Genomic DNA, 12715 nt, shown 5'->3' on the forward strand with positions numbered 1-12715 from the left:
CATCTGGTGGCGATCTCGCGTACTGCTCGTGAATGAGTGATAAGAAGTATCAAAATAACGGAAAGATATCTTTTTCATGTTGTCTCTTCAGCAATACAAAAAGATGTCTTTTAGTTGATCTTTTGCTTTGCGAAAATGATAATTATAGAAAGATGACGAAAAGATATCTTTTTTAAGTTGTCTTTTCGATAAAATTAAAATGTTTCATACATATCTTTTGTCTTGTTGAAAAGACAATATAAAAACCTCTTTTCGTTATCTTTTAGTATTTTATGCTGCTGAGTGTATATATATATATATACATATATATATATATGTATATATATATATATACACTCAGCAGCATAAAATACTAAAAGATAACGAAAAGAGGTTTTTATATTGTCTTTTCAACAAGACAAAAGATATGTATGAAACATTTTAATTTTATCGAAAAGACAACTTAAAAAAGATATCTTTTCGTCATCTTTCTATAATTATCATTTTCGCAAAGCAAAAGATCAACTAAAAGACATCTTTTTGTATTGCTGAAGAGACAACATGAAAAAGATATCTTTCCGTTATTTTGATACTTCTTATCACTCATTCACGAGCAGTACGCGAGATCGCCACCAGATGGACGTGATGCAGTTCAATTTCTCGTGTTTGAAAATCATACAGCACAGAATAAAAGATACAGCATTATGAAAAATTTTACTTGTATTCTAATGAATACTAATAAAATAGTTTTTTGTAATCGAGTCTCCAAAGGGTACTATAATGAAAGATATAATGACTCTTGCACATAGGATACGGCAAACATTGCAGGAAATGGGACGTATATTGTTAATCATGCAATTTTATTTCGCTTTGTGTAAAAATTAATTTAGGAATTCGATGTTAAACATTATATTGTATCAAAATATAAAACTAAAAGATATCCAAAGAAGTCACCTTTTAGTTATTATGCATAAGACTACAAGTTGACTAGCAGTGCGACATCTATTTTCTTTTAATCATCTTTTCGTCGACTACATTCTTTTACTAAAAGATATTTTTATAACAATTTAGTCGCCTTTTAGTCATCTTTTAAACGACTTTGTGCTTTCTGGGCACATATATGATTACGAAATTAATATAAAATTAGTACTGTATTATCAATTTTTTATTCATCACTCAAATTTTAACAATCACGCGAATTCCATATACATTGTATAAAACCGTGGTAAAAAGGCCATCCTTTTTATCATAGTTAATTTACCATAGTAAATTATAAACGATAATGTAGTCCAAATTGATTGATCTTATAAAAAATGTTAAAAAATTACAATTTTGTTTGCAATTTCTGGCATTTTTGGCATATTTCGTGTGTAATTTGATTATTATCGGTATAGAAATTTGTTTTACCGGTAGAGGTAGAGTTTCTTAGCGAGCGAACGAGAAATGAGTGCAAATTGCAGAGGTGATGCCTTTCGCAGGCAAGTCGTCGAAGATGTCGCTGTGCTATGACGTTTCAGCCGTTTCTTCGATTTTCTCCTTCATTCCGAGCTCCGGAGCAGGTGTATCTGTGGTGGTGCGGTGACCGAACCGTCGTGTGTGCGCCAGATCCATCGATTTAACGGGAACACAAAATAAGATGCAACGTCGTCTCTTCGTACGTCACGCGTCCGGCCGTGTCGACAAGCTGATGACACTGAGCGCGATCGCGAGCAGGATCGTTGGACGTTAAGACGTTATGGGAAGATGGTGAGGCAGCTCGATTACCTCGGCCACTGGGAGCATGGGTTCGCAAACGCTGGAGATCCTGAGGCAGGGCGTCTGGGCGAGCCTAACAGGCGGCTGGTTTTACGATCCGCATCTCGACATTTTCTCCAACACGTTCCATCTCTACATCTGGCTGTTCCTGCTCTGCCTGCCGTTCACGATCTACCTGGTAAAAAGGAAAAGGAGAGAAAAAAAGCGCTTGCAACATTCCTTTTCTCTCTCTATATTTGCGTAGCCGTTTGTTTTGAAAGTTGCGTAAAGTCAGCCTGTTTTCGCAAAACTATCAAAATAGGCATTCAAAGTTGACTTTTTAACAAGAGTTTATCGTATTTCATATTTGGATTCATAATATTTTCAAAAGAAATGGCTGATTGCTGACCTGTGATTATTTAAGACACTTATCTAATGTTTACATAAATGTTTTGCCATCTTTATCTGCAAGAAACTTTGTTGCTTTTCTTTTTATGACAATTGCAGAACAGCAAGTCTGTTAAGGAGAGTTTCATGTTTCAGTATTTCCCTCCTACATTATACGTTTGGCTGGCATATTGCTCGTCATTTGTCGCTGTTTTTGGAACAATAAAGTGTGTAAATCATGCTCTGCACTGTGTATATGATACCACCGAATGTCTAGAAGAACCCAATCAAACTATCAGTCAGCAGAAATCAGAGGGTGAGAAGAAATGGGCGAGCCATAACAAATCTAGGGAACAGTCACAAGATCAAACCAGCCATGGTATAGAGCTGCAAGTTTTAAATGGTACCTATGCTGCATGATTCATAATATTAATCAACTCAATGACATCATAATTGAGTTTATATGAATAAGTAACATTACTATGTAATATGTATATAAAAGTAACATTACTATGCTAAGCATATAATTAAAAAAAAAAAATAATGAGACTATTTTATCTTAAAATGATTAAATTTTCTTGAAAATTTTTATTGAAATTTTTACATTTCTAAAAAATTTCTTGAAATATGGATTCCTGAAACGGGATATCATTCACTTTATAATTTTCTTTACTCACAACCTTCAAACTCTCCAATCTCTTATAAAATCTTGGTATACATAGAATGAAATTAGAATAGTTCATTCTTATCTTAAGTAATGTCCTCAGGCGCTAATATAGCTTTGTATATTATAATCTTAAAATGTCAAAACTAATTATAGAACTGTACTAGCATCTTAAAGTACTTACTTAAGATGGTCTTAAAATAAGAACCAACTATGAATACTGGTCTATGACATAAGACAGTCTTAAATGCAATTAACTATGAATATATAATGATGATTTATTATGAATCGATTTCTCTTACATCAAACTTACAAAGCCCCATGCATTACGCTATGAAATAATTAAATATGTTAAATATGTTAAATAATTTATAAAATTGTGTGAAATATAACTGAAAGGGAGAGATTTACAAAGAACTTTTTTATCTATACATTAGAACTCTATTTATTGGAATATGTCGAGAAACAAGACAGTTTGATAATTGAATGGTTTAGAATATTCAGATAATAGAGTAACTGAAATCAAACTCCTATGGTTCTTATTAGTTCGGATAATAAGAACTCGGCTATGAGTTCGTATATTTAGAATTAAGCATGAACTTGTTTATATAAACAGAGAGTTCTACTATATTTTCTAGCTCTAATGACAAATTTAATATATTTGATAAATAAAATTATTACGAGAAAACAATATTTTACTCCACTTAACATAAAATTTCTCATTTATAATATGTAATTTCCAAACATTAATATTTTTTGTATAAATTTCCATTTTTTTATCATTAACTTACAATATTTATATATCACTTTGCTCGAAAGGAACTTTTCTCATTGTATATTTTTCATAATCTGTTTCTAGGTAAAACGGACACACCACCTGTAGAATGTTCATCACGCAACTCGTTTATTGAACCAAATATACAGAATTCCGACGCAGATAGTATAACGTCTGAATATACTCGGGATAAAGCTAGCTCGACCATAGATTTAAAGGTAGAAATACATAGGAAAAACAGCTCGGAAAGCTCGGAAGAAGCTCAGCAGCTTAGTAAACCAATGATAACCAGCATCAACGTGCACGAAGCTGAATTAGTTTCTGCACAATATCACGAACCACGTTCTAAGAATATTATAAATGGTAATTCTCAACTGTATGTGATAGTATACGAAACGATTAAAATAGAGAAATAATTAGGATTAATGTTTATGTGTAGAATGGAAATTGAAGAGGCAAAAGTGTGTGGTAATAGCGGAGGAAGATCGACCGCGTGTGTTTTGCCAACGATATTTTAAGCAAAGTAATCTCGGTAAAACAGGATCCGAAAGTCAAATAAAGCAAACCAGTTCATTGGAATTGACAAATCATCGTCATATCGGCGACGATTATCCATATTGGATGTTAAATCGGAGCGTTCGCAGACTCAACTCCAATTCTATACCGAAAGCATGTTTGACGAATGATCATCCACAAAGTTTAGAAATCATATCAAAGAAGGGAGATGTGGACAACAATAAGATCTCGTCCCATCCACAATCCTTAGAGGTAAATCTCCTTTACAAATCTTAATTGAAGTATATTAAATGAAAAAATTAAAACAATATTAAATAAAAATCTCATAGTTGAATAACATAATTGAATGTAATTTTGCAATCTTAATTTATTCCTAGCAAGCATTAATAACGAGCATTGTTATAGCTGTGTTATATTAATACTTTGTAATGTAAAAGTATCATTTTAATTCTAAGGTTATTCCCAAGAAATCGCACCAGCAATTAGTACATCCACAAAGTCTCGAAACAATTGGCGCTACCAGTAAAAACATAAGTAACACCGACGATAATAACCTGCCACTTCATCCCCAGAGTCTTGAAACAATTAATACCAAAAAGGTACGGGCAATTTGTTTTATATGAAATATTTTGTTGCAACTGTTTTTTTTCCATAAAAGGTGCATTTTCTGAAATGAAATGTTGAAGGTTTTACCACAAAATACATTGAAGAGAAACCAGCTACAGCTACAGCTCTTACCGTATCTTAGTTTCGGATCCGAGATAGTTTATCCGATAGCGGAACAGAGTGACGAACAATTTGCTAATGAAAGTTCAGAAGAATTCAGCCTTTGTGATTCCTACAGTCCATTACTGACACGAAAAAATATAAATGATGCAAGCGCTACGTCTACTCGAGACAGAAGTCTTAGCGCTGGCAGGTTTGAAGATAGATTCTCAAGGTACTAATGTGTATCATTAAATATAATGCTCTCTCTAATTAAATACATCACAATCTTATTCACGTTAGCATTATCTTCTTAGGTTCAACGACGACAACGGAATAGATAATAATTCTGCAAATTCTCGAGATGCTTTATTAGAAGAGTCCAAATCTAGAGGAGTGAAAAGGAAATACAGTAACGCCAATCAGAACAATCATGAGTTTTCGGATGGTGAAAAGAGCAAAGAAAAACAGCGAGATAAATCGAAAAATACGGAAGATCCGCTCAACTCAGGGAGCATAATCGGAATAGATTGGTTATTCGAAAGCGGGGATGGTTCGGGGGAGCCGTGGGCAAGTAAGAGTAAGTTCAGCGTATGGAAATGTACTAATTTTTTTTGTAGGTAAAGTGATCTGGTCAAATTATTTTTTGCTATTTGCAAGCTTATATTGTTACGTTTTTCTAATTCGTGCTGCCAGTATTTTGGACTTTCACTCGCTCTGATGATACGGATACGTCAGAGAGCCTACAGACGGCTAGTACAGATTGTAAGTTGGACGCACTATAAAGTTAGGTTTTTCAATCGCGTTGGGGAAATCACTGAATCAAAGAATATTTTAATACAATACTCGATTGGCAGATGAGCGTACCGCACATTTAGCGCTTCCACCCAGCTTCGCGCATGATTCCCAATTCACAATGCAATCTTCAACAAATAAGAGTTCAGGCAATCGATCTTTTAACGTTAATCGATCTTCTAACGTTAAAAATTGTAAAATGGATAAAAGCAATACGGTATACTGATTTGCGTAGATCTTCATTCTAAAGAGCCCGATTCGGGATCGTCCAGTACAACGACCCTCAGCATCGAGAATGAGGTAAAGCGGAATTTGCTGCCACAACTGGAGGTGGACAACACTACCAAGCGTCATCAGGGAGCGATTCCCAAACAGAGCCGTCCAAAACCCACCGCGTCGGACGCCGCGGACGACAGTATTGTGCCAAGCGAAGAGCAGCCACGGGGGAATCTTAAACGTTACATCCAAGTGCGACGACAAAGAACTAGGAGGCGAGATACCAAGCTCGAACAAACAAGCGGTTCGAACAACGAATTGAGCACGTTGTTGCCAAGCCCGGCGTCCCCGTTACTGGCCGCGTTACTGAACAATTCCGGTCGGGATCTGCCTGGTCAGTCGAACACCACGTCGTCCGATTTGCGGCTCAGTCGCAATTCCGAGAAGCGAACTTTTCGGGCCAGGTACGGACGACTAAAACGACAACCCAATATAGTTTACCGTGCTAGATCGCGCAACAATGCCAGTCGCGATGATAACGTTGTGCCGTTAACCGCACTGTTCGGCCTGATCTCGAGTGGCGAATGTCATTTAGCCACTAATCAGAACGACACTTCGGAAGGAGCGGTGCACTACTTTCGCGACGATAACGGTCATTGGTTGGCTTACACTTTCGACGAGAAAGGTCTAGACGTAACCGCCGCTGCTGCGGCAGCGACAGCGACGCAAATACCCGCCAATCCACACAACGAAAAGCTGTTAAATTCTTTACTACGTCAGCAACTCAATCAGAATATACATTATGATGCGACTTGGGAACTTGCAGAGTCTCTGAGCAACAGTTATAGCAGTCTGTCACTCAATTCTGCTGGTCTGACGGTGATAATCGATACGCCACCGGTGCTGTCAAGTCCGGCGAGCAATCAGACCAAGACGCAGAGCTCACCACCATCGAATTTAATCTCCTCGAATACGGGCAGCTCGAATCAATGCACACTCGGCGAGAATTCGGAGCGCGAACAGTTCCATCACACCTTAATCACGCATTCGGATTCGATGGCTGACAGAAATCGTAGACTGCAAAATCTACTAGGTAATCTGAATCTAAATCAATATCATTCAGACTTCGGCCGTATGCCAGTACTGACATTGCCCACGCAGGAACCCGACATAAACACCAGTCTGTCGTGGAATCGTTTCGTCGACGGTTTGGATGGCTCCGATTCCAAGCCCACACGAACCAGACATTATTATAAATGGAAGATCGGAAGACTGCCACATATTAAAATACGCTTCGATCGTCTCGCCTTGCTAGCTCTGCTCGATCGTAATTTGACTGTGTTTGAGACCATCGTTTCCACGTTTCTGGCGGGTGCGGTCGCGGGACTAGGTCTTCTGCTGCTGCAACAGGGCTTCTATCGGGACATCTTCGCGTTCATATTCTGCTTTGTGACAGCCGGCTGCCAGTACTCACTGCTCAAGTCGGTCCAACCTGACGCCGCATCGCCCACGCACGGCTTCAATCGCATTATAGTATTCTCCAGGCCCGCGTACTATATTCTATGCTCGAGTCTCATTCTGATTTTCAACGAGGTGCTTAGAAACTTTAAATCGTCCGATTTTCGGGTATACGGATTGCGTGTCGCCGATTACGATCTCATACTACAAGTGCGAAACATTCTTCTAATATTTCTGCTCTGCTTTCCAATCATATTTTCGTTAGGACTTTTTCCGCAAATCAACACGTTTCTTATGTACGTTTGTGAACACCTAGACATTCATCTGTTTGGCGGCAACGCGACCACCAGTCTGGTGTCATCAGTGTACTGTTTATGTCGCAGCGTCATCGCAATTCTTATTCTTTACGGATTTGCCTACGGCTCCCTTCTCGAGCCCAAATCCTCGCAGCACATCTTATTTTCTATATTCGTCGGTCTACTCGTCGCAATATCCTATCATCTAAGTCGATCATCTTCGGATCCCACTGTGATTTGGGACATCCTCAAGACGAATCTATGGCCCTTAGAGATAGGAGATAGATACACGGAGGAAAAGGAGGCTAAAATTATCGAAAACACATCGTCAGCACAGACACCTGCAGGTGTGAGTTTCAAGGTGGCCAAGAGCAAATCGACTGGCAAGAAGAAGGCTGTGAAGATCAAAGTGAGCGAGCAAATGTCAGACACTGAGCTGGTGGATCCTTTGCCCGAGAAGTTACGCTCGACTGTGAACTCCAGACTGAAGAACGACCTGATTGTGTGCACAGTGATCGGCACTCTATCTTTCGGGATTCATCGTACGACAGTGTTCACCGCTCTGCAACCGGAACTCAATCCGGTGCTGTGGAGTATCGTGAGCTGCCTGGGCTTTCTTCTGCATTACATCGTGCCGCAACTACGTAAGCAGCTGCCGTGGCTATGCCTTTCAAGACCAGTATTACGTAGCCATGAGCACGCACAATTCGAAGTACGCGAACCGGTGAGGATCATGTGGTTCGAGAAGGCTTACGTATGTCTGTGCTTTCTCGAGCGGAACGTGCTCTATCCAGTCGTCTTCCTCGGCGCACTCACAGAATGCTCGTCGAAGATTGCGGACAAGTTTGGCGAGAGTGTAGGCGCGCTCATCATTGTTGTATGCGGTCTCAAGTCTCTCAGGTCGGCATACTCTGACCCATCCACCCGCTATCTCGTCCTTGTTTTTGCGGTACTCTTCTTCCAACTCGACTTCAGAAATTTGAGTGAAACCTTTCTGATGGATTACTTCGTCACGGGAATCGCGTTCGCTAAGATCTACGAGCTGTTGCTCAAGATCCGCTTTGTCGTTACGTATATTGCGCCCTGGCAGATCACTTGGGGCAGCGCATTCCACGCGTTTGCCCAGCCCTTTTCCGTGCCGCATTCGGCGATGCTCTTTCTCCAGGCCGGGATCTCTGCTATGCTCAGCACACCCCTGAATCCCTTGCTGGGCAGCGCAATCTTCATCTCGTCCTACGTGCGACCAGTCAAATTTTGGGAAAGAGACTACAAAACTAGAAGAGTGGACCATTCAAACACGCGTATGTCCTCGCATCTGGAACGCAATCTGGGCGCCGATGACAACAATCTGAACTCAATATTTTATGAGCAACTCACGCGCTCTCTTCAACACAGCCTGTGCGGCGACCTCGCTCTCGGCCGATGGGGAAACGTGGAGCAAGGCGATTGTTTCCTGCTTGCATCAGATTACTTGAACTGCTTGGTGCACATAGTCCAATTAGGTAACGGACTGGTGACGTTTCAATTGAGAGGTCTTGAATTCCGAGGAACATATTGCCAGCAAAGAGAGGTGGAAGCAATTTCAGAAGGTATCGAGAATAATGACAATTGCTGCTGCTGCGAAATGGGTCATATGTCGAATGTACTTAGCGTGAACGCAGCCTTTAGTCAACGTTGGCTTGCCTGGGAAGTTGCCAGCGCCAAATACGTGCTAGAAGGTTACTCGATCTCCGATAATTCGGCAGGTTCTATGCTACAGGTGTTTGAGTTTCGCAAAGTACTGGTTACTTATTACGTCAAAAGTATCATCTTTTACACCGTGAAATCGCCCAAGTTGAAGCAGTGGTTAGAAAATCCGGACATCATTCACGCCCTGAAACCCACGCTCGACAAGAACTTCGTCGACCTCGATCCCGTCTTCAATGTAAAAATCGACGAGGATTTTGATTTCCGAACGAGCGGCATCACGCGGAGCTTCTTCTGCAATGTTTACCTTGACTGGATACAATATTGCGCTGGTAAACAAGATAAGGTGATACATTGGTATATTTGCATTATTTCGTCACCTTAATATTATAACACAACTCGTTACTTTAATAATTTTACATTGTCTTTGTATTATATATCGGCACTTTAAAATAAATCAAAAAATATTTTTAAAATTTTATCAAATATAATTACCTTTTAAGTAGCCAGATGAAGAATTAGAAACTCGTTAGTTTAAATTACATGATGTACCTTATTTAGTTATAAGAAAGGAAACATTAAATTGTTTAAAATTAAAGTATTACAATTGGAGCATTTACTAAAGTGACGATTTACTCGTATAACTCATAATCCCTCCGAAAATTATTTCACGAACTATTGTGTGTTTTCCAGTCGTTGGATAGAACACGTGATTCGTATCTCGTGTCTCTGTGCCTTTCATTAAGTCTACTGGGAAGACGCGTGTTAGGCGCTGCGTCTCACAATACGTTATCAAACGTTGAATTTTTTCTCTATGGATTGCACGCGTTATTTAAAGGTGTAATATCACTTTATATATAATTATCTATGAATTATTTAATGTATATTTTTTTTAAACTTATGTATATATTCGATGACAGGAGATTTCCGGATAACATCGTTTCGCGATGAATGGGTATTGCTTGATGTCGATCTCTTGCGCACCGTAGTCGCGAAGGGAATAAGAATGGCCTTAAAACTACACCAGGACCACTTTATGAGTCCAGAACAGTATGTCGAATCAGTGGCGCTCTACGAAGCCATCGACAACCATGATCAGAATCTCGTTATTAGTCACGAAGCGGATCCGCTTTGGAGAAATGCTGTATTAAGTGGAGCACCCAGTCTGCTAGCACTCAGGTTTCTATCTTGCAAAATGAAAATTACGGAAATGTTGCGTAGGAATTAAAACGAATTTTCGACATTTTCAGACATGTGCTTGATGACGGTATAGACGAGTACAAAGTGATAATGCTCAACAAGCGTTACTTGAGCTTCCGAGTGATCAAAATGAACCGTGAATGCGTCCGTGGACTTTGGGCCGGCCAGCAACAGGAGCTAGTGTATCTGAGAAACAGAAATCCGGAACGCGGCTCGATACAGAACGCTAAACAAGCTCTAAGAAATATAATCAACAGTTCTTGTGACCAACCGATCGGGTATCCGATTTACGTCTCCCCTTTGACGACCAGCTACGCTGAGACTAACGAATATTTGTGCTCGATAATCGGAGGACCATTGACTTTCGGTACTATAAAAAGCACTGTGTTGAAATTATGGAGAAGGTACGTATTTAGAATGAAGATGATCTTACCTCAAACCATATGATTCAAACTAATTTTAAATAGACAACACAATAAATTTATCTCTGGATCTGACAATTGAACTTTTCTCATTTTTAGAATAAGAAGAAGATGTGGTCAAGGTTGTTCCTCAGGCGGTACTGGTTCCCAAGATGACGGAGGCTTCGGAAATGATGGTGTATACGCGATGACTACATACAACATACATTCTGGTATTTGCATATATCTATTTGATAATCATCAATGTTATTGCAATAGACCATCAATCCCAACAACAATCTCATATTTATGTTATATTATTCTTACATGCTTAATTTATGAATGATAGGCTATGCTCAATCCGGTCACAACACTTCCGGTTCTCAATCAATGGAGTCTGGCTGTCAAATCGGCGGTTCGACTGGTCGGGGTTCCCTCGGTCGTGCAAATACGGGTTCTCTCGGTGGTAACAGAGGCTCGCTAGCTTCCGTCGGGAAGCCAACCAGCTCGACACTCGCCAGTTTGGCCGGACTTCTCAGTAATAATGATATTAAAATGGAAACGAAGAGCGAGACGAGTTTCTCTAGCAAGCTAGAAAAAGAGGAAGTTTTTCAAAGAGTTCGCGTAAGTATCGTATATGCATAGCGTCATATGCATCGAGTTTATATCAACTTATTGTAAATTATATGTAAAAATATCTTAGAGTCACTCTCAACCACATCAATTTCATTAGTCATCGAATTAATAAAAAATGAAGTATTTAAAATTATTTTTGACGTTTTATTCAAAATTCAAGTATTATAGCTTTATTATTTGAAACTTTTAATCGCTATCTGATTTCATAGTTATTGATAGATTTATATGAAAGAGGTAGAAATATTTTATAAAAATATACGTGAATCATTAATGAGGCGGTTTTTCTTGAACAGATTATGGATCCTAATCAAGTATACGACGCCATCAATTTGGGTCGACGTATAGATGTGATTTGGCCGGACGAAAGGATGCGACAGCAAGGTGGTCGTTCCGGCTGGCAACATTGGGTACCAGAGAGAGGCATGGAGGGTTGCGTAGTTCATCGTTGGTCGCCAAATCATCGCGACCCCAATCGACGATCGCACGTCGACAAAGTCATCCTGCTCGTGAAGATTGAGGACAAGTATGTGCCGATAGCCGAGCAAGGCGTACGCGATCTGGGAGCGGAGGTTTAGCATAACACCTCCGAAACGCGTCAACATACAGTCATCATTTTTGTACACTTGTTCTATCGACTAGCAGACTTGCGGACGTATTTCATACGTATCGCTGGCCACCAGCGGTCCGATTTTCACTCGAAAGTCTTGCCTGGCATCAACAAGACGCGAAAGCGTGGAAATTAATTTCTAATGCGAACAAATGTATCATACTGACAATGTCAAACGCTAGTTACCTACTTCCACGAAGTCAATACTCGCCATTAGATCGTAAATTGAAGGACTCGGATCAACGACATGCTCAATCACGTGAGATCCTTAACTTATTTCGATTGACAAGTTTCACTGTGGTTACAGTCGCAACGTTTAGCGACTCTCGTTTCTCCTGCTTTCTTTTCAGGATATCGAAAAACTTGCGATATTTTTCATTTATTTCACTATAAGATTGTCCGTGAAACTTCCTTCGTGTCTTTCTCCTAGCATGTTGTTGCCGCAAACCCCTTCGATTTGGTCTCAGTTTTATTGATATTGTACTTAGAAGTTTTGCAGATTCGATAATATTCCTTATCGGATTCAATGTTCTCATCTTGATCGTCATTGAATCACTAAAGTTTCGGACATTTCGATGCGAAATTCAAATATGTTGCAAGAATTGTAGAGACTGTACAGAGAGAGAGAGAGAGAGAGAGAGAGAGAGAGAGAGAGAGAGA

At 39.6% G+C, this 12715-nt stretch overlaps 1 protein-coding gene across 2 annotated transcripts; it reads left to right on the forward strand.

Annotated features, from left to right (window-relative positions):
* The first annotated feature begins 1348 nt into the window (after positions 1 to 1348).
* On the forward strand, positions 1349 to 12165 carry LOC108750048 (pecanex-like protein 1). 2 transcript variants are annotated; one of them, XM_018489247.1, is made up of 15 exons: positions 1349 to 1912; positions 2257 to 2503; positions 3624 to 3902; positions 3979 to 4307; positions 4511 to 4654; positions 4742 to 4995; positions 5078 to 5340; positions 5457 to 5525; positions 5791 to 9557; positions 9905 to 10049; positions 10132 to 10390; positions 10462 to 10815; positions 10933 to 11045; positions 11162 to 11436; positions 11742 to 12165. In XM_018489247.1, exons 1-15 carry the CDS (start codon positions 1760 to 1762, stop codon positions 12021 to 12023), a joined length of 6933 nt encoding a protein of 2310 aa, XP_018344749.1. In that variant the 5' UTR covers positions 1349 to 1759; the 3' UTR covers positions 12024 to 12165. The 2 variants fall into 2 exon arrangements, with proteins under 2 accessions (XP_018344749.1, XP_018344751.1); XM_018489249.1 differs by lacking the exon at positions 5457 to 5525.
* The last annotated feature ends 550 nt before the right edge of the window (positions 12166 to 12715 follow it).

This window comes from Trachymyrmex septentrionalis, unplaced genomic scaffold (genome assembly GCF_001594115.1).
Source record: "Trachymyrmex septentrionalis isolate Tsep2-gDNA-1 unplaced genomic scaffold, Tsep1.0 scaffold32, whole genome shotgun sequence".
Lineage (NCBI taxonomy): Eukaryota > Metazoa > Arthropoda > Insecta > Hymenoptera > Formicidae > Trachymyrmex > Trachymyrmex septentrionalis.